This window comes from Myotis nattereri (assembly GCF_964212035.1).
Source record: "Myotis nattereri genome assembly, chromosome: 2".
NCBI classification, from domain to species: domain Eukaryota; kingdom Metazoa; phylum Chordata; class Mammalia; order Chiroptera; family Vespertilionidae; genus Myotis; species Myotis nattereri.
Window position 1 is genome coordinate 88,675,294 of NC_138076.1, and position 27,150 is coordinate 88,702,443.

General features: G+C 44.2%; 1 protein-coding gene across 1 annotated transcript in view; it reads right to left on the reverse strand.

The window, feature by feature from the left end:
* The window catches only part of RCBTB1 (RCC1 and BTB domain containing protein 1), a 68,428-nt gene that overhangs the window by 18,030 nt on the left and 23,248 nt on the right, over positions 1-27,150 (reverse strand). Inside the window, exons 4-8 of the mRNA XM_081082790.1 lie at positions 18,828-18,994; positions 15,377-15,535; positions 10,111-10,218; positions 9,579-9,721; positions 6,072-6,262 (exon numbers count right to left, since the gene is read on the reverse strand). Of these exons, the coding sequence (XP_080938916.1) occupies positions 6,072-6,262; positions 9,579-9,721; positions 10,111-10,218; positions 15,377-15,535; positions 18,828-18,994 (768 nt within the window). The remainder of the gene's footprint in view (positions 1-6,071; positions 6,263-9,578; positions 9,722-10,110; positions 10,219-15,376; positions 15,536-18,827; positions 18,995-27,150) is intronic.

Below are 27,150 nucleotides of genomic sequence, written 5' to 3' on the forward strand. Positions count from 1 at the left end.
CTTCCATCACCATTTATCCCCCTTTTATCCTCTTTCACCTCCTCTGACGCCCTATCCCTCTGGTAATCACCTTATCTACAAGTTGTTGTTTTGTTCTTCTTTTTAAGAGAGAGAGAAAGGGAGAGGGAGAGAGAAAAATATTGATGTGAGAGCACATCGACGGCCAACTCCTGTATGCCTCCCACCGGGGGATTGGGACCACAACCTGGGCATGTGCCCTTGACCAAACTGGAGACCTCCTAGTGCATGGGACGAAGCCAACTGAGCCACACTGGGAAGGGCTGTAGTTTGTTTGTTGCTTAATCCCTTCAACTTTTTCACTCATCCCCCAAAATCCTCTCCCCTCTGACAGCTTTTGGCTGTTCTCTCTCTATGAGTCTGTTTCTATTTTGTTAGTTTACTTTGTTCATTCGATTCCACACGAGTGAACTTATTTCACTTAACATAATGCTCTCCAGGTCCATCCAAGCTGTCGCAAAGGGTAAGATGTTCTTCTTTTTCATGGCTGAGTAGTATTCCATTGTGTAAATGTACCATCACTTTTTCAAAAATCTTTATTGTTGAGAGTATTACACAAGTCTCTCATTTCCTCCTCCACTGCCCCCCTCGACCTGGTTCCCACCCCACCCCAGGCCTTCACCACCATATAAGTCTGTGTCCTTAGGTAATTCATATGTGCATATAAGTTCTTTGGTTAATCTCTTCCACCCCGCTTTCTTCTGAGATTTGTCAGTCCCTTCCATGTTTCCATACCTCTGGCTTTATTTTCTTCACCAGTTTATTTTGTTCATTAGATTCCTTCTTCGTTTCTTCTTTCTCTTCTAAAAGAAAAACACCCTTCAAGCCCAGCCAGCATGGCTAAGTGGTTGAGTGTCGACCTATGAACCAGATCATCGTTGTTTTCTCGGTCAGGACATATGCTTGGGTTGCGGGCTTGATCCCCAGTGTGGGGTCTACAAGAGGCAGCTGATCAATGATTCTCTCTCATCATTGATGTTTCTCTCTTTCTCTCTTCTTCTCCCTTCCTCTCTGAAATCAATAAAAATATATTTAAAAAACGGGAAAAAAATAATACCCTTCAACATTTCATTTATTACTGGCTTGGTGGTGATGAACTCCTTTAGTTTTATCTTGTCTGTGAGCTCTTTATCTGACCTTCAATTCTAAATGATAGCTTTGCTGGGTAATCTTGACTATAGGTCCTTGCTATTCATCACTTTGAATATTTCTTGCCACTCCCTTCTGGCCTGTAAACTTTCTGTTGAGAAATCAGCTGACAGTCATATGGGTGCTCCCTTGTATATAACTAACTGCTTTTCTCTTTTGCTGCTTTTAACACATTGCGTACTGCATAGAAATCTCTAAGACATACGCCAGGGACCACACGTTTTTGGGCAAACTGCACGTTATTTAAATCATCATAATGCACTTTAGGTGTTGTTTTTCAACAATTACAACATTTTTATTTACAAAAACAATTAAACAATTAAAGTTCCTAGTACTTTTTTAACGTATGGTACTGCGTAAAACATTTTCCTCTATGAAGAGGGGCCAAACAAAATTTACATAAGTATCTAGATTCGCTCCTTTTTCCATGGGCGTGAAAAACGAGAACACTCGTGAGCGGTCCTTAACAGATGGCGCGCGAAACATGAGAAAACTCCTGAGCGGTACGAAATGTGTTAAGATTCTCTCTTCGTTTTTAATCTTTGGCATTTTAATTATAATGTTTTTGGTGTGGGCCTCTCTTTGCTTCCTGGACTTTAAGTCTGTTTCTTTCACCAGGTAGGGGAAATTTTCTGTCATTAATTCTTCAAATAGGTTTTCAATAACTTGCTGTCTCTGTTCTCCTTCTGGCACCCCCATAATGCAAATGTTGGTACGCTTGAAGTTGTCCCAGAGGCTCCTTATACTATCTTCATTTTTTTTTAATATATTTTATTGATTTTTCACAGAGAGGAAGGGAGAGAGCTAGAAAGTCAGAAACATCGATGAGAGAGAAACATTGATCAGCTGCCTCCTGCACATCTCCCACCGGGGATATGCCCGCAACCCAGGCACATGCTCCTGACCGGAATCGAACCTGGGACCCTTCAGTCCGCAGGCCAATGCTCTATCCACTGAGCCAAACCGGTTTCGGCTATCTTCATATTTTTTAATTATTTTTTCTTTTAGCTCTTCTGATTGGGTGTTTTTTGCTTCCTCATATTCCAAATCATTGATTTGATTCTTGGCATCTTCTGCTCTACTGTTAAATCCCTGTAAATTATTCTTTATTACAGTTAGTCTATGCTTCATTTCTGACTGGTCCTTTTTCATGTCTCTGAAGTTCTTACTAAGCGCCTTGAACTCTCATTAAGACCCTTGAGCATTCTTATAACCATTGTTTTAAACTCTGCATCTAGCAGTTTGTTTGCTTCCACTTCATTTAGTTCTTTTTCTGTATATTTCTTCTGTTCTTTCATTTGTGATATGTTTATTTCTCTCCGCATTTTGGCTGCTTTCCTGTGTTTGTTTCTATGTATTAGGTAGAGTTGCTACGTCTCCTGGAATTGGCAGAATCCCTTGTGTAGTAGGTGTTCTGTAGAGCCCAGTGGCTCAGCTTCCCCAGTCACCCGCGTTAGACACTCCAAGTGTACCCCTGTGTGGGCTGTGTGCACAGTCTTGTTGTAGTTGAGCCTTGATTGCTGTTGGTGTCACTGGGAGGAAATGACCTCCAGGCCAATTGGCGGTGAGGAACAGTTGCGACTACAATGGAAGAGCTGCTGTGCAGGAGATACCCCATGGAGCAGGACTTGCTTCAGTGGGGCTTTGGTGCTCACTGAGTCTGCTCCTTGAATGTGTCACTTGTGGATGCGTAGAGCTGTAATCTGGTATGGTCTGAAGCTGTCCACTGGGTGCACTGGCTCTGGTGCCTCCCAGGAGGTACAAAGTCAGTCACTGCCTGGGGCCACCCAGCAGGAGCTACAGAGCAATCTGCAGATGGCTGTGTTTGTGTTGGGCTTGGAAGTGCCCAGGAGAGGCCAAGCTGTGAAGCAAGGTAGGCTGCTGCTAGTGCCAAGACTGGGCCTCTTATTGATAGGTTTGGGGCACACTCACTCGAGCTGCTGCTTGTTTGAGATTTTTGGAAAGTCTAAAGCCTGAGCCAGGACAGGCCATTCATAAGGAATAGTCACTGCAAACTGCTTGGGTGGGGCTGCAAATTGGATGGGGTGGGGTCTCAGGGAATCACCAGGGCAGAGTGAAGTGTGAGCCAGGTTGGTGGAGCCTCAGATGTGGCACCTGCAAATCAGCCCTATGACTGGGGATGTCTCAGCATAGGAACAGTGAATCCCATGAGCACCCCTGCTGCCAGACAATCCAGTTTTCCTCCCCATATGTCCTTGGATTCCTCAAGCCACTGCCTCAACGCTGAAGCTCAGAGAGAGGGAGTCCAAGTAAGTCCATGCACCAGCCCTTTAAGAGACTACTGGGACTCCGGCAGTCTCATCATTCAGCCACAAAAAAAAATGCCCACTTGTCTTTACAGCCCAAAGTTAGGGGACTTCTCTTCCCAGCACTGGAACCCTGGGCTGAGGGGTCTGGTGTGAGGCTGGGACTCCTTGCTCCTCACAGGAGGCCTCCACAGTCGAGATATCCCTCCTGATTAAAAAAATGCCACACATGGGTGTCAGACTAGCCCATTCCGTGCCTCTGCCCCCTCCTATTAGTTTCAATGTGCTTTTTTCTTTAATTCTCCAGTTGTGGCACTTCCATTTAGTCAGATTGCAGGCGGTTCTGAATGATGGTTGTCCTGTGTTTTAGTTGTAATACTGATGTGGTTGTGGGAGGCAGCAAGTATTGGAATTTATCTATGCCACCATCTTGGTTCCATCAATTATCAGATTTTTTATCTACTTATCTACTGATGAGCACTTGGGCTGTTTCCAGATCTTAGTTAATGTAAATAATACTGCCATGAAAATAAGGGTGAACATATATGCTTTGATTGGTGTTTAACAATTCTTAGGATATATTCCCAGAAGTGGGATCACTGGGTCAAAAGGCAGTTACATTTTTAATTTTTTGAGGAAACTCCATACCGTTTTCCATAGTGGCTGCACCAGTCTGCATTCCCACCGACAGTGCAACAGGGTTCCCTTCTCTCTACATACTCGCCAGCCCTTATTTTTGTTGATTTGTAGATGACAGCCATAGTGGCAGGTGTGAGGTGATACCTCATTGTCATTTTAATTTCCATCTCTCAGATGATTAGTAACATTGATTATTTTTTCATATTCAACTGGTCATCTGTATGTCCTCTTTGGAGAACTGTCTATTTAGGTCCTTTGCCCATTTCTTTTGGGTTGTTTGTATTCCTGGTGTTGAGTTGTGTAAGTTCTTTATAAATTTTGAATATTAATCCCTTATCAGATATATCATTGGCGAATATGTTTTCCCATTCAGTATGTTGCCTTTTCATTTTTTTGATGGGTTCCTTTGCTGTGCAAAAGCTTTTTATTTTGATGTTGTCCCATTTGTTTATTTTTATTTTGACTCCCTTGCCTGAAGCTATATATCAAAAAAAAAATACTGCTTCAAGAAATGTTCAAGATTTTACTGCTTGCTTTCTTCTAGGATATTTATGGTGAACTTAATTTTTCTAATCACAATATTCACTGTAAAACTTGCTTTATTACAAAATATATATGAAAATGTTCAATGTTTCGCTTTAAGTTGAGCAGCAGCTTAACTCTTCTTAAACATATTCCTGCCTGGCGCCATTTTGGGGCTCAACCCATCTGGCATCCAGGTGACCTAAAAACTGGTCACCTGATGATGGGACAGCTCCAGCTGTCTGACACAGCTCAACATGACATGTGTTATAAGACTAGCCTTCAGTATCAATTGCTGAGTAACCCAAACCCCTTGGTGGTCAAGAGCTATGCTAATGTTCAAACACGAGGCATCATGACCTATTTATTTTCTCTTCATTTTAACAATAGAATAACTTAGAAGAAATACATTTGCAAAAAGGCAGAAATGAACACAAAATAAAATTAAAAGATTAAAATATCTTAGAGCTACTCAGATTTATGACAGCTTAATACTTTCAACCAATAATGAACTCTTAAAGGAAATAGTATTCAGAAAATGGACAGGTTATGTAACCAAAAACCACCTTGAATTCCACTACCCTTTCAAACACCACAGTTTTGATGCCCTTCTAAAATAAAAGTATTTGAGATTGGTTGTAAGAAAAAGGGAGAAAGAAAGATTAAAACAGCACCTTAAAAAACCACAAGTTCTTCAGTTTTTTAAAAATTCAATTTTGTATCACATTATATTGAATTATGTAATAAATCAAGTACCAGTATAACAATAAAAGCACTTAGGAACAGGTTACTCAAACAAATATTTGTACATGAATGTTCATAAAAACATTTTTCACAATGTTTAAAAGATGGAAACGATCCAAATATACATCAATAAACAAATACATGAAATGTGGTGTATACATACAATGGAATACTATTCAGCTATAAAAAGGAATGAAGTACCGATAATTGCTACAACATGAATGAGCCTCAAAAGCATTGAGTAAAAGAAGCCAGACATAAAACGTTGCATATTGTATTATGCTATTATAAAATATCCAAAATAGAAAAATGCATAAAACAAAAACCAAATTGGCGATGGCTGGGGGGAGAAGGGAAAATAGAGAGTGGCTGCTTACTAGATACAGGGTTTTCTTTTAGGGTGATAAAACTGTTTTAGAACTTGATATTAATGGTGGTTGCACAACACAGTGAATGTGACAAATGACTCTGAATTAAAATGGTTAATTTTATGTATATGTATTTCACCTCAATTAAAATGAAAGCACTTAAGGGGAGAAAATAATCCATAAAATGTTTCATAACATATTAATAAATTTTATTATGCAAATCTAATTTGAGGAAAGATATTAAATTTAATAAAAAATAAAACATTCTAGAACCTAAAAAAGCCCACAACAGGAAATATGCAAGCAAACTGGTCAGCTGATAGGACTATTTTTCCTGGGTGGAAATAGCCCTGAGCTTTCTTACCTACAGATAGGAGGCGCCAGGAGACGGCAGGAGTGGCAAAGCAGGCAAACACATCGTCCGTGCATGAGAGGTGGGTGAGGTGAGGCAGGACCACGGACTGGCCCCGGCACTGGCCCCACATGTACACGTGCCCTCCCTGGGTCTTGGCAGCAGATGTGTGGGCAGAGTGGCAAGCTGCAATTTCTACTACTCTGAAAAATTTTAAGAAAAATGGATGTCACGTCTATACTACAAAAGCCCACAACATATCACACAAAGTAAATAAAAAGTTCATGCTTAGAACACCTCAAAAAATAACTCAAGACTGAGAAACATTAGCTATCATGTCCTGTAGACAAAACCAAAAGATCAGAGCAAGAGTACTGTATTTCTCCTCTCCTGAGTGCCCCTAACTTCTCATCCTAACCTCTTTCTAAGATAAATAATGCATAACTATTGAGGAAAACTTGGAAAAAGGGAACAGAAACCTGTTAGGGTCGCCAAAAGAGGAACACACATGAGGCCAAAGTGGTAAGGGGTTATATATTTACTAGAGGCCCGGTGCACAAATTCATGCACGGGTGGGGTCCCTTGGCCTGGCCAGCAATTGAAGCCTATCGGGGGGCCGGCTGTCAGGGGGAGGGACCCCGGGAGGTTGGCCATTGGGGGGAGGGGCTGGGAGAGGTTGGCTGGCTGAGGAAGAGAGGCCATGGAAGGTTGGCCAGCCAGGGTGGGGAAGGGGCCACAGGAGGGGCTGCGGGAGGTTGGCCGAGGGAGTGCCCTGATCACCAGGGGGAAGCTCCTGGGTTGAGCATCTGCCCCCGATGGTCAGTGTGCATCATAGCGACTGGTGGACCAGTTGTTTCGGTCGTTCGGTCATAAGGGTCACTTACGCTTTTATATATATAGACTAGAGGCCCGGTGCACAAAAATTTGTGCACGGGGGGCGGGGGGGGCTCAGCCCGGCCTGTGCCCTCTCGCAGTCTGGGACCCCTCGGGAGATACCAACCTGCTGGCTTAGGCCTGCTCCCGGGTGGCAGAGGGCAGGCCCAATCCTTAGGTGCAGCCCCTGGTCGGGCTCAGAGCAGGGCCGATTGGGGAGTTGGGGCGCCGCCCCCTGTCATGCACAGAGCAGGGCGGATCTGGAGGTTGCGATGCCACCCCTAGTCACGCTCAGGGTACAGCCGATTGGGGGGTTGGGGCACCGCACCCTGTCACACTCAAGGCAGGGTTGATGGGGAGGTTGCGGCACCTCCCCCTGTCACTCACAGAGCAGGGCCAATCAGGTGGTTGAGGAGCTCCCCCCTGTCACTCACAGAGTAGGGCCGATAGGGGAGTTGGGGCACCGCCCCCTGTCACACACAGAGCAGGGCGGATCAGGGGGTTGGGGCACCGCCACTGTCACACTCAGGGCAGGGCCGATGGGGAGGTTATGGCTCTACCCCATCACACACAGAGCAGGGCCCGTGGGGTGGGGGTTGGGGCGCCGCCCTCTATCACCTACAGAGCAGGGCCAACCAGGGGGTTGGGGCGCCACCACTCTCACACTCAGGGCAGGGCCGATGGGGAGGTTATGGCTCTACCCCGTCACACACAGAGCAGGGCCAATCAGGGGGTTGGGGCGCTGCCCCGTCACACACAGAGCAGGGCCGATCAAGGGGTTGGGGCGCCGCACCCTGTCACACACAGAGCTGCAGGGCGATCAGGGGGTTGGGGAGCTCCCCCCTATCAGGCACAGAGTAGGGCTGATCAGGGGGTTGGGCCGCCTTCCCCTGTCACGAACAGAGCAGGGCGGATAGGGAGGTTGTGGCCCCGACCCCTGTCACACACAGAGCCGCAGGGCGATCAGGAGGTTTGGGCGCTGCCCCCTGTCATGCTGATCCCGGTGCCGGGAGGCCTCTCAGCTCCGCTGATCCCGGTGCTGGGAGGCATATTACCCTTTTACTATATAGGATAGAGGCCTGGTGCATGGGTGGGGGCCGGCTGGTTTGCCCTGAAGGGTGTCCTGGATCAGGGTGGGGGTCCCCACTGGGGTGCCTGGCCAGCCTGGGTGAGGGGATGATGGCTGTTTGCAGCTGGTCACACACCATTCAGGGTAGGGGTCCCCACTGGGGTGCCTGGCCAGTCTGGGTGAGGGGCTGAGGGCTGTTTTCAGGCTGGTGGGTGACTGAAGCTCCCAACCACTCCTTTTTATCTTTTTTTATTTTTTTATTCTGGGCCAGCTTTAGCTTTGAGGCTTGGCTCCAGCTCTTAGGCCTCCACTGCTAAAAGCAGGTTTCTGGCCTTTGTTTACCTTCTGTATTTGAAACAATGTTGCGATCCTGCTGGCTGAAGCCGGACGGACTAAAGCATGTTTCTGGGGTTTTGTTTAGCTTCTATATTTGTAACATAGTTGCTTAGAGTTGCAGCTCAGAGGCCTGCAGCGGCAGGCGGGGAACGCTGGAGTCCTCCGTCACTGAAGCAAGCAAGCCTCATGTTAGTTTCAAGCTGCCTGGCTGTCGGCCGCCATCTTGGCTGGCAGTTAATTTGCATATTGCCCTGATTAGCCAATGGGAAGGGTAGCGGTCGTACGCTAACTACCATGTTTCTTTTTTATTAGATAGGATTAGGTCATCTGGGTACCAGATGGGCTGGCACCATTTCGGGGCTCAGTCCATCTGGTATCCAGATGACCTAATAAATGTATAATCCCTTACCAATGTCCACTGTGAAGTGGCCTAAAAGTCAGTTCCCAGGGGAGAGAGTATTGATTCAATTATTTGATCAGACCTAACAAAACCAAAGTAAATGAGTAAAGTGGACTCTGACAAAATGTGCTGACGCTGACGGTTGTAGCAGCTTAAACTGTAGCAAAAAAAAAAAAAAAATACTGTCTTCGAAATGGTAATTTCCTTTCAAATACAACTTTTTCTCTCATCCCTAACAGAGCTCACAACACTCATTAGGCTGATAAGCACTGATCTAGGGGTCATGAACTCTGAACACCCAAAGCCAAATGGACATCAAGCTAAAGCTACTCCATTTCTCAGACAGCTTCTTAGGCAGGGACCCAGAATCAGAAGTCGACATTCTAAAACTTAGCAAGTAAAACCTCAGAATTTGGCTGAATAAACACTAAGCATCTATTCCAGTAACACACATTACATCAAATCAATATTTAAACAGATAATGACCTTTCAAGGGCAGATTTTATTTATTTAGATGTTGTTTTAGTTGGCTCAACAGAAAAGTTTGTACTTCAACATGGTGACAGACATTATTTTACTTCCCTACTAAATGGGCAACAAGAAGTCTGTAGGAATTACACCAGATGTATTAATGCCTGTCAATCAGGAGATTATTTTAGAAAGCTCATAAGAATCATATCAACTTTATGCTCATTCTAGTTGGTACTACAACTCTGTTTCTTTGTTCAAAATTAGAATGTTAATAAACAGGAGTTACAAAGCCAAACACCACAGCTCCAGCACACACAGTCCTAAGTCCACAATGCACACACAACCCCAAGACACACTACAGCCAAGTTACCTTTCTTTCTCCACCATGATGTGTGTTGGGCTTAGCAGGTTATTTTTATTGCCAGTTCCAAGCTGCCCATACGTGTTAGCTCCCCAGGCATAGAGCAAGCCCTCATCTGTTAGTGCTAGAGTGTGTGCATAGCCGCAGACAATCTGCAAGTAAATTTAAATGATTATCATAAACAGGAAAACAGGAAGGACAGGGAAAACATCTACTTAAAGATTACAGCCAGCTTCTACAGAATGCCAATTCATCATCAGGAGTAACATTCTCTGAAACATTAAAACAACATTAGGAAAGCCTAAACCTGAGACTACTGAATTTTTCCAATCTTTATTTTTACTCATCAATACTGATGTGCTACTACCATGGTGTTCCTTTTCATCATCAGAATTTAGGGAAGATATAATATTGCACGTGAAAGACTCAGGGACAGAGTATTACCCTAAAATATTTATTGAGAAGTAAATTTCCAATATTCCTCCAAGTCAGAGCAGGGAAGCTAGATGGAGACCAGCAGCCAAGAGTCTACCACACATACCTGGTTCACGCACACACTGTGCAAAGCTGCCACTCGCACAGGGGTCAGCTGATTGACATTGTTTCCCAAGCCCAGCTGACCGTTGCCATTGTAACCCCAGCCATACACCTTGGAGAGAAAAAGGGAGAGAATGGGCTTTTAAAAGTGCTAATAAGAGGGAACAAATAAACAAATCAGTTACACTTTTTTCACTTCCAACATCCATATTCTGCTCTGTGTGATTCTACACTGATCTCCAAACAGATGTTTTAGGGGTGGGGAATGAACAGAGTTTTGCATCAGTTCCTACTCCATAACTTACTAGTTGGATAATCTTGGGCAAGTCATTAATCTTTGTTTTACACGTGAGGAAACTGAGGTTCATTAACAATTATTAAGCACCTAGGACCTTGTGAAAGGTACTAGGAATGCATCTTTAATCACAGTTTAACAGCGGGGATGAACTATGCAAATTTTCTGTAGCCAAGTGGCAATTGCTATAACAGAGATATAATCTAGGCACTGTAGGAGCAGAGAGGAGAAAGGATTTGGCTACAGAAAGAAAGTGAAGGAAAGACTTTTGAGAAAGTGGAGATTTGGGCAGGGCTGAATGACGGATGAGGGGGAAGGGACACAGAATGTGTTGGAGGCAGGTTCAGAAGACAAGTAGGTGGGCCTGACTGGACATACATGGGATAGTAGAAGGAGAAAAGACTAGAAGGAAAGGTAAGGGCCAAGGGGATAAAGTGTTAAAAAACATACCAGGGAAAGTGGAATGCTTCTATGGGTCTTTCACTGAAATATTTAAAAAACAGAAATTAATACGCTTAAATTTTCATTTTGGAAAGATCATGCTGGCTGCAGCATGAAGGGGAACTGGAGTGGTTAGAAGGAAGAGGCAGGAAGACCAATCCTATATAATAAAAGGGTAATATGCAAATTGTCCCCTCAACCGGGAGTTCAACCAGAGTTGGACCTGGGTGCGGGGCTGGCCCCGCCAACTGCCTGCAGCCCCTCCTCCTGGCCAGCCCCGCCCCCAACCACTCCTCCCACCCCAGTCGGGGGCAGGGCCGGCCAGCCAACCTCCTGTGTACCCTCCCCCTGACTGGCCCGGCCCAATCGGCCCCAGTCAGGGCGGGCTGGCCGGACCCCATCCATGCATAAACTCATGTACCAGGACTCTAGTCAGTAGATAAATTGGTCTCTCTTTAGCAAACAGATGAGCTCTGATGGCATTCCAAACCAACATAGTGGCAGAGGGATCAAGAGAGAGGGAATGGGTAGGAACTAAGTTAAAGAGGGGGATGTGACAGAATGTGGTGATAGAGATGTGGAGTGAAAGGGGAGTCATCAGCTGAAAGTAGCAGGGTTGGGTATAGGTGGGACAGGACTGTCAGAAGTTTAGAATAGCCAGCGTGGGACATAGGAGAAACTATTGACCAGGGAACAATAAAGGGTCTAGATCAAATCAGAAACCCAAGATGCGTGGTGGTACCACGCCCCATGGCAATGCAGGGCAAATAAGAATAGGCTGAGGCGTGTACCCCCTCCACCCCCCCCAATCTTCACCCAAGGACATGCTTATTGATATTAGAGAGAGGGAAAGGGAAAAGCATCAGTGTGAGAGAGAAGCATTGACTGGTTGCCTCCCTGTAGGCACCCTGACCGGGAATCAAACCCACAAACTAGGCATATGCCCTGACCAGGAATCGAACCTGCAAACTTTCGGTGTATGGGAAGATACACTAACCAACTGAGCCACACCAACCAGGGCAGCTAGGGCTTTTCAGGGCGATGTGACAGAGGGGAACAAGGGAACATGGACTTTTGGTACTAGCAACATATGCTTAAAAAGCACTTTCAATATCAGAAGTGCAACAGGTTTGAACTTTCTGGAGATAAATACGGCAATAGACATCAAAAATTTTAATGACATACTCACTGACCCAGAAATCTTATTTCTGAGAACTTATTCTATAGAAATCCTTGCCTAAGTGTACAAAGATACACACACACACAGAGTTACACAGAAAGTCAGTGCAACATTGTTTGTAGCAACAGAATATTAGAAACAACTGAAATGTCTATCAGTAGAGCTCTGGTCACCCATACAAGGAACACTAAGCAGCCGTCTATATATACAAAGCCAGGAACCGAAATGCTGTAACGGGATGACCAGTCGCTATAATGCCCACTGTGGCCAGCAAACCGGCCCGATCAGGGGGCGGGGCCAGCTGGCCAACCTCCCGCAGCTCCTCCCCGTAGCCGGCTCCACCCCCTATGGGCCCCCACAACCCTGATCAGCCTACAGCCTCTCCCCCAACCCGGCTCCAACCCAGATCGGCCCCCCACCCGGATCAGGGACAGAGCCAGCTGGCCAACCATCCATGGCCCCTCCCACAGGCCGATGGCCCCCAGTCGGCAACCCCCACCCCATTCAGGGGCAGGGCCAGCTGGCCAATGGCCCACAGCCCCTCCCCATGGCCGGCCCCATCCCCAATTGGTCCCCCAACCCCAATAGGGGACAGGGTCCACCAGCCAAGCACCCGCGGCCCCTCCCCCCAGCCGGCCTGGCCCTAATCAAGCCCCAATCGGGGCAGGCTGGCCAGCCAATCTCCCACCATCTCCTCCTCCCAGTAGGCCCAGCCCCGATCTGCCCTGATTGGGGCCCGGCCGGCTGGACCCCACCTGTGCACGAATTCATGCACTGGGCCTCTAGTCTATATAATAAAAGCCCAGTGACCATTCCAGCAGAACAACCGGAACGACCGGTTGCTATGACACACCGGCTGCAGGGGCCACCACCACCACTGCTGCTGAGCCCAAGGACCCCAGGGCCAGATGCATGGCCGCCACCAACGTGCCAGTAAAGAAGAACACGAAGGTGGCCAGCGTGGGATGAAGGCTCTGTGGGATGAATTCAGTCAGCTGGGCACCGAGATGATCGTCATCAAGGCTGGCAGGTCAGGGCACCCCTCTCCTTGCTGCAACCTTCCCCACATGGTGCCAGTCTCGGGCAGTGGGCTTTGGCTCAATCCACAAGAGCAAGACAGAAGCGGGGTGAGGGGGCGCGGCCTAGCCACCTGCAGGTCCAGCTCCTTTGTTCTCCATGTCCCAGGTCTAGTGACAGCCACCTGGCACGCCGGGCCAGAGGGTACTGCTTGGGAGGCCAGGAAGGTGGTGGAGAGAAACCCTGTGGACTGCCACCCAACCAGCAGCCCAGGACCCAGCACTACCAGAAACAGACTGGCTCAGAGTACACAAAGCTTGGAGGAAAGGCAGCCGCCTATGAGGGGCCTTGCCACCAGCCGGCTCCCGGTGGATCACACCTCAAAGGAAACTCGGTCTTTGGTTCCTTAGTTCAGTCTATCCCAGCTAAAGAGGAGCAACTGGGCACATTTTAGAGGAGAATTAAGACTCTAAAACAGTGTGTTCTGTTCTGTGGAGATTGCTACCCAGTTGTCTTAGGCCTAAATTCCAGGTCATTGTATTTGTTGTAAGGGCCCAAAGAGAAGAAGGGAATCAAGTTTTTTGATGCAATGTATTTGACCAACAGACCAAAGCAAGTGCCGGCTATGTCTAAGGTACACACAGAGACACCAGCTCTGAGTCCACCTGGCCAAAGGGAACTCGGGCCCTGTTTGCAGAGCCTTCTGGTGGTTTCCATTTCCTTGCTGAGGCTGTCCTCCCTGGGAACCCTGGGGCCCATGCTCAGCTCCAGCTCAGTGGGTCTTCTCCAGGCCCCGCCCCCCGGCCGGCCCCGCCCCTGATTGGCCCCCCCCCAACCCTGATCAGGGGCAGGGGGTGTCACCCGCCCGATCAGCCCCAATTAGGGAGGGCCAGCCAGATCCCACCCATGCACGAATTTGTGCACCAGGCCTCTAGTTAGTGTATAAAAAGCAGCTACAGATGGTCTGAGAATAGATTCAGGTATAACACATGTTGTTAGATAGGGGATTTACAGAATAACAGAGCAAAGCAGTAGGCATAATAATCCCGTTCTTTAAAAAGGTAATTATATTTATCCATATATAATTATTTATAGAAGAAAGTCCAAAAGGATATACATCAAACTATTAACAAGATTGGAGAAAAGGTATTCACATTTTACTTTATATGTTTCATTTCATTTGTTTTCCTTTGTTAAAATAACCACATAATAATCTTCTTAAAATTAAATTTATTTTTAAAAAGGAAGTGAAGAATACTTCCTTCTTGGAATTGGAGATGTCATATGACTATCCCAAGGAATTCTAAGTCATCCAGGATATCAGGGTTGATTCCAAAAATAAATAAACACAGGGGAGCACTCTATCACCCAAGGCACGATTCCACATGTGTGTGCCCAAAAATGTATTTTTGGGTAATTTTTGTGTACTAAGTCATGCAGAGGTGGTGACTGGTCCATTTAAGTAGAAGTTGCAACCAGAATAATTTCTTAAAAATAACCATTCATTCGAAGGTGACCATGAGAGAGGGTCACTGAAAGGTGGGTTTTTAAAAGTAGCCAACGACAATCATGACAAAAAAGATTCTGCTTTTGCAAGTTGCTTCTTCCTGTGAATGAACATTCCAGATATAGGCAGGTAGTTCTACAGAGACAACATGCCCACTGGAATCATCAACTGCCTATAAACATCACCAGCGAACTTCAAAAAGTGCACAATTGATTTTTTCATTGGAAGAATGAGGTATGTAAAATTTTAATTGGCTGATTAAATCACAAACAAATATCTATAAACATTAAGCTACTTGGATCTTCCACAAAAATAAAATTTAGACACATTAGAATCTTTACTTGCAGATAAATTAAAAAATTCACACTAAAGCCCTGGCCAGTATGACTCATCTGACTGGAGCATAGTCCTGTACACCAAAAGGCGGTGGGTTCGATTCCTGGTCAGGGCATATACTCGGGTTGTGGGTTTGATCCCTGGTTGGGGTGAGTGTGGAAGATAACCAATCAATATTTCTCTCTCGCATTAATGTTTCTCTCTCTCTCTCTCTCTCTCTCTCTCTCCCTCCCTCCCCCCTCTCTCTCTCCCCCTCCTGCCTTCCCTCTCCCTCCCTTCTCCCTTCCTCTCTCTAAAATCAATTAGAAACAAAATTCACACTGAGGAGCAAACATTCTCTGGTTACTCCTCAGTCAGTAACCAGTTAGCTATCAATGGGGTTATCAAAAAAAAGGACTCTTGCCTCCACAATCTAATACACTCACCTTATGAAAAAAAGACATTTCATTATAAGAAGAGGGGGGAGGAAAAAGGGGAATGCAAAGATAGCTCACCTCACCAGTGTCAAGAACAGCCATGGATGAGGTCTGACCACAGGCAATGCCTACTACTCTCTTAATATGTAAACAATTGGTAACTTTTCGAGGAGTTGGTTGATTTGCTGTAGATCCTGATCCCACCTGGCCACAGTTGTTATAGCCCCAAGCAAATACCTACACAAAAGAAGGGAGGGGGGGAGATAATGGTAAGGGTGAAAATTCTACAATCATAAATAAACCCACTTAACAAAGTACTTACAATGTGCTAAATGGCTGAGTGTTTTACTGCATTAACCTATTCAATCATCATAGTAACCTGTACTGTGACCCCGGGGTAGACACTATTACCATCCCCATTTTACACATGGAAATGGAAATGGAAATGCAGAGAGGTTAAGTGATTTGCTCGAGGTTCCAGAGTTAGCAAGTAGTAGAAGTGGAAGTTGAACCCAATACAGTCCAGCTGTGCTCTTCACCACTACGCTGCATTGTCTATATAATTATGGCAGCCATATATGTTTTTTAATCTGGCATCAATTAAAAATGAAGTATATGCTACATAAGTATTGTGACATGAAGAAAACCTGCTTAACTCTTTAGTCATAACATTTTTTTTATGGAAACTTTCAAAACCATACTATGCTTTTTCCCTGTCCAATACTGGACATTCATAACCTTTCCCAATGACCCAGGGCCATCATTATTATAATTATCAATCATAGTTCCACATCATAACATAGAAATGACCGGAAGCACTGCGGAGACATTTATCTCTACAGAAATGACACCAAGCTGTTAGTCTGTTCTTGCTAACAGTTCCTCTGCATTCTGCTTATTAATTTTGGCCTGTGATCTGCCATAACCTGAAACCGTCTTTCTAAGAAAGAGAGAGACATAAACAGATCTCTAAGCTGGTTAAAATCTAGTAACAAAGATGAAAAATAACCAAAACATCACTTCAGGTTAATTACCAAAACATTCTATCAAACAGGAGTGTGATCAGAGAGGAGAATTAGGGGAAGGGGAATTTTGGCAGTAGAGAAAATAAACTTCTACACTAGGGAACACTTCCTGAAAGTAGATTCACAGAAAAATATACATATACATATTAAAAAAAGAAGAAATATGCAAATTAGGCCAGGATGCCATAACAGGTCAGGACCGAACAGGAAGAGGTTGTGTGGGCAGGTGAGGTCTGGAGCAGAGACGGACGCAGAGATAGGGAGACTGGCAAGCTGCCGCGCCCCAGCTCAGGCCAGCCTCCCAGAGCTGGAGCCTGGAGTGGACACAGACAGGGACAGGGGCGCCGGCCCACAGCCTCCGCAGTCCAGCACAGGACCGCAGGCCCGGAGAGGAGACAGCGGGCCTGCCTCTCACGGAAGCAGTGCGGCTCCCTCCCGCCTCCCGAAGAAGCAACGGGGGCTCCCTCCGGGCTCCCATGGACGCCAGCAGCTCACTTCCGCCTCCCGCGGAAGCAGCGCTGCGGTTCCCATGGGCTCCCCCGGAAGTGGCGGGCAGCCTACTGCGTGCAATATTGCACGATGGACTACTAGTCTAGGATAATAATGCAAATATTTAGCACAATTATCCAAAGTAACATATGCTTAAGGTAAAAATTACCAGGAATCTAAACTGTACAAATTAGTAAGTTCCAATTTCAACAATCATTCTTCTGGCACTTCTCAAATATTCTAGTTCCCTTGCAATGCGACTGTCTTTTACTTTAAAAACTAGAGGCCTGGTGCACATATTCGTGCACAGGTGGGGTCCTCGGTCTGGCCTGTGCCCTCTCACAATCCGGGACCCCTCGGGGGATGTCAGACTGCCAGTTTCGGCCTGACCTGTGGGGATCAGGCCAAAACTGGCAGTCCGACATCCCCTGAGGAATGTAGTAGTGTGCGAAGCAGCAGGCAGCTGGGGAGGAGACCGGACACTGCATCGCTCCCGCTCATCCCGGCCCTGCTGGTGCCTGCCACCACCGCCACTGCCACTTGGCAGCATGCTGCTGAGGAGGCGGGAGAGGATCGTGCCGCCGCAGCTGCGCTCACCGTCTGTGAGCCCGTGAGCCCGGCGTCTGGCGTCCCTCAGTCAGCTGAGCGGCACTCCTGCTGTGGGAATGCACTGACCACCAGGGGGCAGCTCCTGCATTGAGCGTCTGCCCCCTAGTGGTCAGTGCGCATCATAGTGACCAGTCAAATGGTCATTCAGTTGCTTAGGCTTTTATATATAGAGATGGGGATTGTAGTTCTACTAACCAAGAAGCAGACTAGGAAACAGTGGATTCCGGGGCATAATGCCTAGATGCTAGCCTGGCTCCACCCCATCCCAGCTATGAAACCTTGATCTCCCTGAGCTTCTTTGGTTTCTCCATGCATAACACATCCTATGTAGTAAAATCACTGTAACACAATTGAAGAACTTTAAACAGGGAACAATATGACCTGCTTTGTGTTTTAGAAATCACAGGAGGTAGAGAAATAATACTAGACAGGTAGACCAATGAAAAAGCTGTGGAATAAAACATCAGAGTAACAAGGCCTGACCTAAGATTATGGAGTCGGAGAGGAACAAAATGATATGAGATTAGAAAGTAGAGTCAACAGGATGAGTAACCTTTAAGATAAACATGGAACTTGTGGGGTAAACAAATAGTACAGTTCCTACTGGAATGTTGGTAAAGTTATTTTCTGACATCATTACATTTACTGAAAAAAAAAAAAAATACACCCTAAGGGATGGGGTAATTCAAAAAAAAAGAAAGTACAGAACACTGTCATACACCTCTAATTTGTAGTATTAGTAAACAGCACGAGACGCAACTGCTTTAAGACTGAAATCTACCATCATCAAAGAGTGTTCCTGATCACATAATACAGGATGTGTTAGAAAAAGAGTATGTTCCTACATTGTGTTTAGCTACACACACAGAGCTACTATGTTCACACTATACCAAATACAATGTGGTCGTTATATTTTTGGCACTTTCACAATAGTTAAAAGGTAGAAACAAGCCAAATACCCAGCAACAGATAAACAAATAAACAAAATGTGGCATATAAATATAATGGAATATTTAGCCTTAAAAAGGAAGGAGATTCTGACACATGCTACCACCTGGATAAATCTTGAAGACATTTTGCTATGTTAAATAAGGTAGTCGTAAAAGGAAAAATACTATAGATTCCATTCATAGGAGGCACCTAGAGTAGTTAAATTCATAGATACAGAAAGTGATTGCCAAGGGCTCAGGAAAGAGGAAATGGAGAATTAATGATTAACAGGTATAAAATTTCAGTTTTGCAAGATAAAAAGAGTTCTGTGGGTGAATGGCGGTGATGGTTACACAACAATGTAAATGTAGTTAATGGCACTGAACTGTACACTTAAAATGGTTAAGATATCAAATTTTATATTATGTGTATTTTAGCACAATTTAGAAAATAAAGAATAAAAGCAAGGTACTTACCTCTCCATCAGCTGCCAAAGCCACTGAATGATGGGAGCCACAAGCTACTTCAACCACTTGTTTGATCAAGAGATTGGTACAGACTTGGATGGGAGCAATGCCTTGGTTGGTTGTCCCATTCCCAAGCTGGCTATATCCATTGTGGCCCCAGGCGTAAACAACTCCATCTATAGAAGATGGCCACACACAAAGAATCAGCTCCAAGAAGAAATAGCATCCCCGTACTTTTCCCCCAGATTTTGCACAACTCATTCTCCTACCTTAATTTTTTCACATTGCCCTTCTCCCTACAAAGTAACCACTGATGAGGAGTGAGGGAAAGAGAAAACAGGATAGACAGATGCAAAATTGTTAAAGAAAGGACTAACATAGAAAGAAGATCAGCTTTGTGGTCAGAAGTCAGTTTATATATTAAAAAATTTGATCTTCTACACACTTTGAATCATCTCAATAGTTTCTGTGTCAGGTACCAAGCAAAAGGGAAAACACAGGAAAGTTCAATACTAATCTTTACCATCATTTTACCAAATGCCAAGTTTCATGGAACTGTCGGGGGGTATGTGTGTGTGTCACTCACTCACGAAGTATAGAGGAAAGAGGTGTACTACTTACAAGAGTTAAGAGGTGTACTTTTTGTATAAACTATACATAAAAATCACAGGCTTCTCTCAAACAGACTAGTGGCATAAAATCTGACTGAATTTTTTTTTTTTACTTTATCTTTTGGGGATTCTGATAGAGGTCACTTGTCTGTTATCTGTCCCACTCTGGAAGTATCATTGTTCCATGCATTTCCTCCAACAGCATGATGAGTATCAAGAGCAGATATCCCAGAGTTACACACTTTTCTCATGTCTTTCCATAGTAATAAAGCATCCTGACTTTTTAAGGACAATCTATGTCTGGCAACCACAAAATCCAAGAGAGACAGCAGAAATCCAAGTATTATTGTCAGGCTGCTGACTCACTGACAACAGTCCCCAAGCAATCAAGGACAGGCACTCATAGGTTTCTTATTATCTACTCTAGAGGAACTATAACTCAACAAAGTCAAAGTTCTCTTCCAGTACAAGCCAGATCTGGAGAACCTCTGATGTATGTCTCACAAATTTTTCCTTTGTAAATGTAACATAATGATAGTAAAATGCTTCAAGTTACTTTCTGGAGTGAGACAAATTGATTATAAAGTTCAATGGAAAGAACAAACAAGAAAAAACACCGTTTTAAAAAGAACCTAGAAGGTAGCTAGCTCCATCAGTTATTAAGCTATAAGAAGTTTCTAAAACTAAAATTAATACTAGGCCATGGACAAACCAACCAATGAAATGGAATTCAAAGTCTAGAAATAAACCAATTGTATATGGAAAAGAAAGCTATGTCAGTTGGGGGAAATGGACTTTTTACAAGTTGTACTGATATACGGTAATTGGGCAGTCATACTGAAAAATTAAACTCATTCCTTACATCATGTATCATAACCTCCCAATAAATCATTTTTAAATGTACAAAAATAAAACCATACAAGAACTAGAAGGGAAAAATTAGTAAATTCCTCCATAACCAGGGAGTAGGGAAAACTTACCTATAACACAAAATCCAGATGCAATAAAAAGAGTGATAAATCTAGTTATATTTTTGAAAAAACTTTACAAGGAAATAAACACTATGAGCAAAGAAAAACGGTAATATTGGGAAAAAAATATTTGCAATTTCTATTACTAAGCGATAATCTTTAATATAAAAAAAGCTTCAAAAAATACAAAAGAAAACAACCAAGACCCCTATAGAAAAATGAATAGTATCAAGAGGAGATATCCCAGAGTTACACACTTTTCTCATGTCTTTCTCATGGTAATAAAACATCCTGACTTTTTAAGGACCACCTGTCTGGCAACAACAATAACCAAGGACAATCTATGTATGAGTTAAGAGGTGTACTTTTTGTATACATATCCTATATAATAAAAGCCTAACATGCTAAGTGTCCGGTCGTCCAGTCGGCTGTTCAACCAATCCAAGCGTAATATGCTAATGATATGCTAAGGCCTCTCAACTGCTCACTATGAGGTGCACTGACCACCAGGGGGCAGACACTCTGACCAGTAGGTTAGCTTGCTGCTAGGGTCCAGCCAATCAGGACTCAGCGATATGGGCTGGACACACTCTAGAGCCCTCCTGCAGTCCCTCCCCGGCTGGCTAACCTGCCACATCTCTCCCTGGCCCCAATCATGCACCGGTGGAGGTCCCTCAGCCTGGCCTGTGCCCTCTCGCCATCCCGGACCACTCAGGGGATGTCAAAGAGCCGGTGTCAGCCAGATGATGGAACAACCAGTCGCTATGATGCGCACTGACCACCAGGGGGCAGATGCTCAATGCAGGAGCTGCCCTCTGGCAGTAAATGCACTCCCACAGGGGGAGCACCGCTCAGCCAGAAGCCAGGCTGATGGCTGGTGAGAGCAGCAGCGGTGGCGGGAGCCTCTCCTGCCTCTGTGGCAGGGCTAAGGAAGTCCAACTGCCATCAGTCGGATATCTCCTGAGGGCTACCAGACTGCAAGAGGGCACAGGCCGGGCTGAGGGACACCCCCCGCCAAGTGCACGAATTTCGTGTACTGGGCCTCTAGTATACTATACTATAGTATATATGTATATACTTCATTGATGGATCACAATGAAAGAAATGTAAATGGGTCTTAACTGTATGAAAAGATGCTCAACCTCATTCATAAGGAGGAAAATGCAAATAATGGAAGATCAGACTCCACTAACCAAGACTGACCTACCCACTACCATTGCTGAATGCCCACTATGCCAGTAACAGAACCACTGCAGAGCTCCTGATACAGCACCACCCCTCAGGAGACCAACTAGTTATTTGATAGCAAGATGACTCCAAATGGACCCATTCTATCCTGGAAAGAGCAGCCATTCACATTGACAGTAATCAACATCTAACCCAGATATGGATTTCCTGCACACAGGGCCCCAGCCAGCACCACTATATGAGGGCTTACAGAGTAATCCACTGATAGAGGATCCCACAAAACATCTGATCAGACTCACTTCATAGCAAAAGCGGTGCAGCAGGGCTCACTGGTCCTGTCATACACTGCAGCATCCAAGAGCTGCTGGCTGAGATAGCGTTGACAAGCTGGCTTGGCACCCAGGTCACACATGGCAGTCCTTTGGCAGTCCTTTTTTACCTGCCCCATAGTGACAGTAAACAGAAATGTGCAGCAGTCATGGCCAGAGTACAACATGGTCAAGGGCTAGGACTCCTTAGAGATGAGAGACTGGGTCTCACAATCAGGAGAGCCACCCAAGCCAGGTGCTAGCCAAGTGTGAAAAAAATCTAGAAGAGGTTCGAGGAAAAAGGTGATGAGAATCAGTTGTGGCCAACAGACCAGCTACAGTGCAGAGGTTATAATATATCCCAGTAAAGATCTTTTTATATATTTTCCCTAAGAAAAGAGGCCCACCAGAATCCTGAAGGTCTGGCAGTACATGACAGAGACCTAGTGAAAGCTGTGCTGTGTCATCCATGTGTCCCTCAGGATTAAGGTCTTACTTCCCAGACGCTGACAGTGCTACTATAAGTACTCTCCAGATTTGCCCTTGGCAATTACTTTCTTGTTATTATTTTACTCTTTAAAATAGTATACATACATCTTCTTCTTTTTTTACTTGATGAAGCATAGGAAAATTTAATTCCTTCATGGGATAGCTCTTAGTAAAAATTCCTAGGAAATATTCAAAGCAACCCAATCAATCCAACTGGATGCCACTGTCCACTTGCCATGCTGCCTCTAACAGACCAAGGATGAAGCTTCAGGATCTCTTGAGGATTAAGAGACAAGCAAATTTACCCAAGGATGTGCCAGTGAAACAATACCAAACTAGAAGGAAGAGTGGGGAGTGGGTAAGGGAGAGTGTAGAGGGAGACCAAGAAGCATCCCACAAATCTCTGACTTTCAAGGAAACTCAGTATAGCCTTCACAGACTGGACACTGGGTTGAAGAAGTGACCAGAAGAAATCCTATATAATAAAAGGTTAATATGCAAATCAACCAAATGGCAGAACGACTGGTGACTATGACGTGCACTAACCACCAGGGGGCAGACACTCAATGCAGGAGCTGCCCCCTGGTGATCAGTGCGCTCCCACAGGGGGAGCACCGCTCATCCAGAAGCCAGGCTCACGGCTGGCAAGCGCAGCGGTGGTAGCAGGAGCCTCTCCCATCTCTGCGGCAGCGCTAAGGATGTCCGACTGATGGCTTAAGCCCACTCCCTGGGGTGAGAGGGCCTAAGCCATCAGTCAGACATCCCTTGAGGGCTCCTGGACTGCAAAAGGGCGCAGGCTGGGTTGAGGGACACCCACACCCCTGAGTGCATGAATTTCATACACCAGGCCTCTAGTAATTTTATAAGTAACCTAATTTAATATTGTTTCAGAAGACAAAGAGAAATCCATAAGCCCTAGGTTTATATGTGAAGTAATGATACTAAATGAATACTTATGTTCAGAACTGTCACCAGGTGGGGCTATATGTTCAATTTAATAACATATCATTATTTGAAATATTCCTAAAATGCCCTTCAGAAATACCACATAGGCAAATAAAAACTGAAAACAAGTTTTTATCTTCATTCACTCCCCAAATCCTACTGAAATGACAGTAAGGGGTCAGAGGAAGGCATAAACACTCAAGGAAAAGAACAACAAAGAAGAAAATACAACAGGAGACATGTCAACAAAATTTTGGGAACTGGAAAGCAGATGGATGTAATAAGAAGCAAAGCAGATCAGAGCAGGTGACACCTATAGCAGCAAAAGGAGCAGCCAATTCCAGCACCAAATCTCACAAAGGCCCAGGGACCACAGGAGATACAACGGCAGGGTCAACTGAAAACCGCAGCAGTTAGTCCCTAAATCTCCTCCTCTTCCTATGGGGTCAGGCAACTACCCCTCCTCAACCCTGGAAAAAGACAAGAGACTTACAGTATTTTACTTAATGTGAATTTCTTATAGTAACCCAACTTTACCCTTTGCCCAAACCTGCTACCTTCCCTTCCCCACATAACACAACAAAGAAAATTAGAATGAGGGCGCTGGAAAAATAATCTAGAGAGGCTCTGAAAGCAGCATCGATTGATTACTTCCTGGAGGCGCCCAGACCAGGGATGGAACCACAACCTAGGAATGTGCCCTGACTGGGAACTGAATCCGCAACCTTTTGGTGTAGGTGAGATGCTCCAACCAACTGAGCCATCTGGACAGGACAGATCATTAAACTTTTCAAGAAAGCCTCCAACTTAAAAGTCAGAGACCAGCCCAGCCGGTGTGGCTAAGTGGTTGAGTGTTGACCTATAACCAGGAGGTCACAGTTCGATTCTGGTCAGGACACATGCCCAGTCTGTTGGCTCAATCCCCAGTGTGGGGCATGCAGGAGGCAGCCGATCAATAATTCTCTCTCATCACTGATGTTTCTATCTCTCTCTCCCTCTTCCTTTCTCTCTCTGAAATCAATAAAAACATTTTTAAATAAATTAACTAAACATTTTTTAAAAGTCAGAGACCAAAACAAATAAAAACAAGAAACTAGGGAGATGATGATGATGATAATAATAATAATAATAATAATAATAATAATAAAACAATGCAGAGAACAGAAAATAATTTTAAAATAATGTATAGTTAGTATAGTCTCAAGGAAAAGATACTGAATTCATAAAACAAGAACAGGAAGCTCTGGAAAAGAACATTTACAGAACAAGAAAGAGAACTTGGAAATCTAATAGCAGAAATATTAAAATTTGACAATGTTAGAATTTGTAAGGTAAGTTGAAGAAATTTCCCTGAAAGATCTAGAATCTCTAACATCTTTCTAAGAAAAATTCCAGAAAGAAAAGAACAGAGAAAACAAAGGGAATTGTCCATGAAATATTACAAGAAATTTTTCTAGAAATGAAAGAATTTCCAGATTGAAGGACCAGTAGAATAATCAATGCCATTAATTAAAAACTACCCCTACCAGAATATATAACCATGGTTATTTCAGAACACTTGGAATAAAGAAAAGATCCTTATGGCTTCCAAAGAGGAAAAAAAGTCTTAGCAAAAGAGCAAAAGTCAGAATGGCATCAGATTCTCAAGAGCAACCCTTGAAACTTGAAAGGTAAAATGACTTCAAAATTCTGAAACAAATGTCAGTTCCATATTTAATCTTTTGAGGAAATGCCATACTGTTTTCCATAATGGCTGCACCAGCCTGCATGTCCACCAGCAATGTACTAGGGTTCCCTTTTCTCCATATCCTCTCCAGCACTTCTCATTTGTTAATTTGTTGATGGAAGCCATTCCGGCAGGCATGAGGTGATACCTCATTGTCATTTTAATTTGCATCTCTCTGATGATCAGTGACTTTGAGCATTATTTCATATGTCTCTTGGCCTTCTGTATGTCTACTTTAGAGAAGTGTCTATTTAGGTCCTTTGCTCATATTTAAATTGGACTACCTTCCCTTTGTTAAATTGTATGAGTTCCTTATATATTTTGGATAATAACCCCTTATCAGATGTATCATTGGCAAATATGTTCTCCTATACAGAGGGTTTCCTTTTCGTTTTATTGATGGTTTCTTTTGCTGTGCAGAAGCTTTTTACTTTGATGTAGTCCCATTTGTTTATTTTCTCTTTTGTTTCCCTTGCCCTAGGAGATATATCAGCAAACATATTGGTCTGAGATATGTAGAGATTTTGCTGCCTATGGTTTCTTCTAGGATTTTATGGTTTCATAACTTACACTTAAGTTTTTTATCCATTTTGAGTTTATTCTTGTGTATGATGTAATTTGGTGGTCTAGTTTCATTTTTTTGCATATACCTGTCCAATTTTCTCAACACTATTGAAGAGACCATCTTTACTTCATTGTATGCTCTTGCCTCCTTTGTCAAATATTAACTGTGATCCCACTTATAGGAATATATCCTAAGAAACCCAAAACACCAATCAGGAAGAATGCATTCACCTGCATGTCCCTAGTAGTGCAATTTTCATCAGCCCAAGTGCCCATCAGATGAGTAGATTAAAAAAAAAAAAAAAAAGCTGTGGCACATTTACACCATGGAGTACTACTATGCAGCAGTAAAAAAAAAAAGATCTCTTATCCTTTGAGACAGCATGGAGGGACCTGGAGTGTAATATGCTAAGCAAAATAAGCCAGTCAGAGAAAAACAAGTATTACATGATCTCACTCATATGTGGAATCTAAAGAACAAAATAAACTGAGAAACAAAATAGATCCAGAGACACAGAAACATAGAACAAACTGTTGAATCTCAGAGGGAAGGCGGGGGGGGGGGGGGGGGGGGGGGAATGTGTGGTGTGTGGGAGGAGATTAACCAAAGAATTTATATGCATATATGCATAACCCATGGACACAGACAATAGTGTGGTGAAGGCCTGGGGTGGGGGGGGCAGATGTGGGCTAGAGTTAGAGGGGAGAAAAAGGGGACACTTGTAATACTTTCAACAATAAAGATAAAATTTTTTAAATTCTGTAAAACATGATTTCCAATTAGGAATTCTAAGATCCCCCAAAACCATTGCTCAATTGCAAGCGTAAAATAAAGACCTTTTAAGACAGGGTCTCAAAGACTTCTCTCACACCCTTTCCTTGGTAAACTACTAGAGAACGTGTTTTACCCAAATGGGAGTATAATCCAAGGAGGATTATAGGACACAAACAATAGGAGATTCAGAGAGGACAAAGGTGAGGAGACTTCCAGGGATAGTGGTGAAATGAAGTTCTAGGCTGACAGCTGTGCAGAAGGTCTAGAGCAGCGAATCTCAACCTGTGGGTCGCGACCCCTTTGGGGGTCGAACGACCCTTTCACAGGGGTCGCCTAAGACCATCGGAAAACACATATATAATTACATATTGTTTTTGTGATTAATCACTATGCTTTAATTATGTTCAATCTGTAACAAAGAAAATACATCCTGCATATCAGATATTTACATTACGATTCATAACAGTGGCAAAATTACAGTTATGAAGTAGCAACAAAAATAATTTTATGGTTGGGGGTCACCACAACATGAGGAACTGTATTAAAGGGTAGCGGCATTAGGAAGGTTGAGAACCACTGGTCTAGCAGGGGTGGGCAAACTTTTTGACTCGAGGGCCACAATGGGTTCTTAAACTGGACCGGAGGGCCGGAACAAAAGCATGGATGGAGTGTTTGTGTGAACTAATATAAATTCAAAGTAAACATCATTACATAAAAGGGTATGGTCTTTTTTTTTTTTTAGTTTTATTCATTTC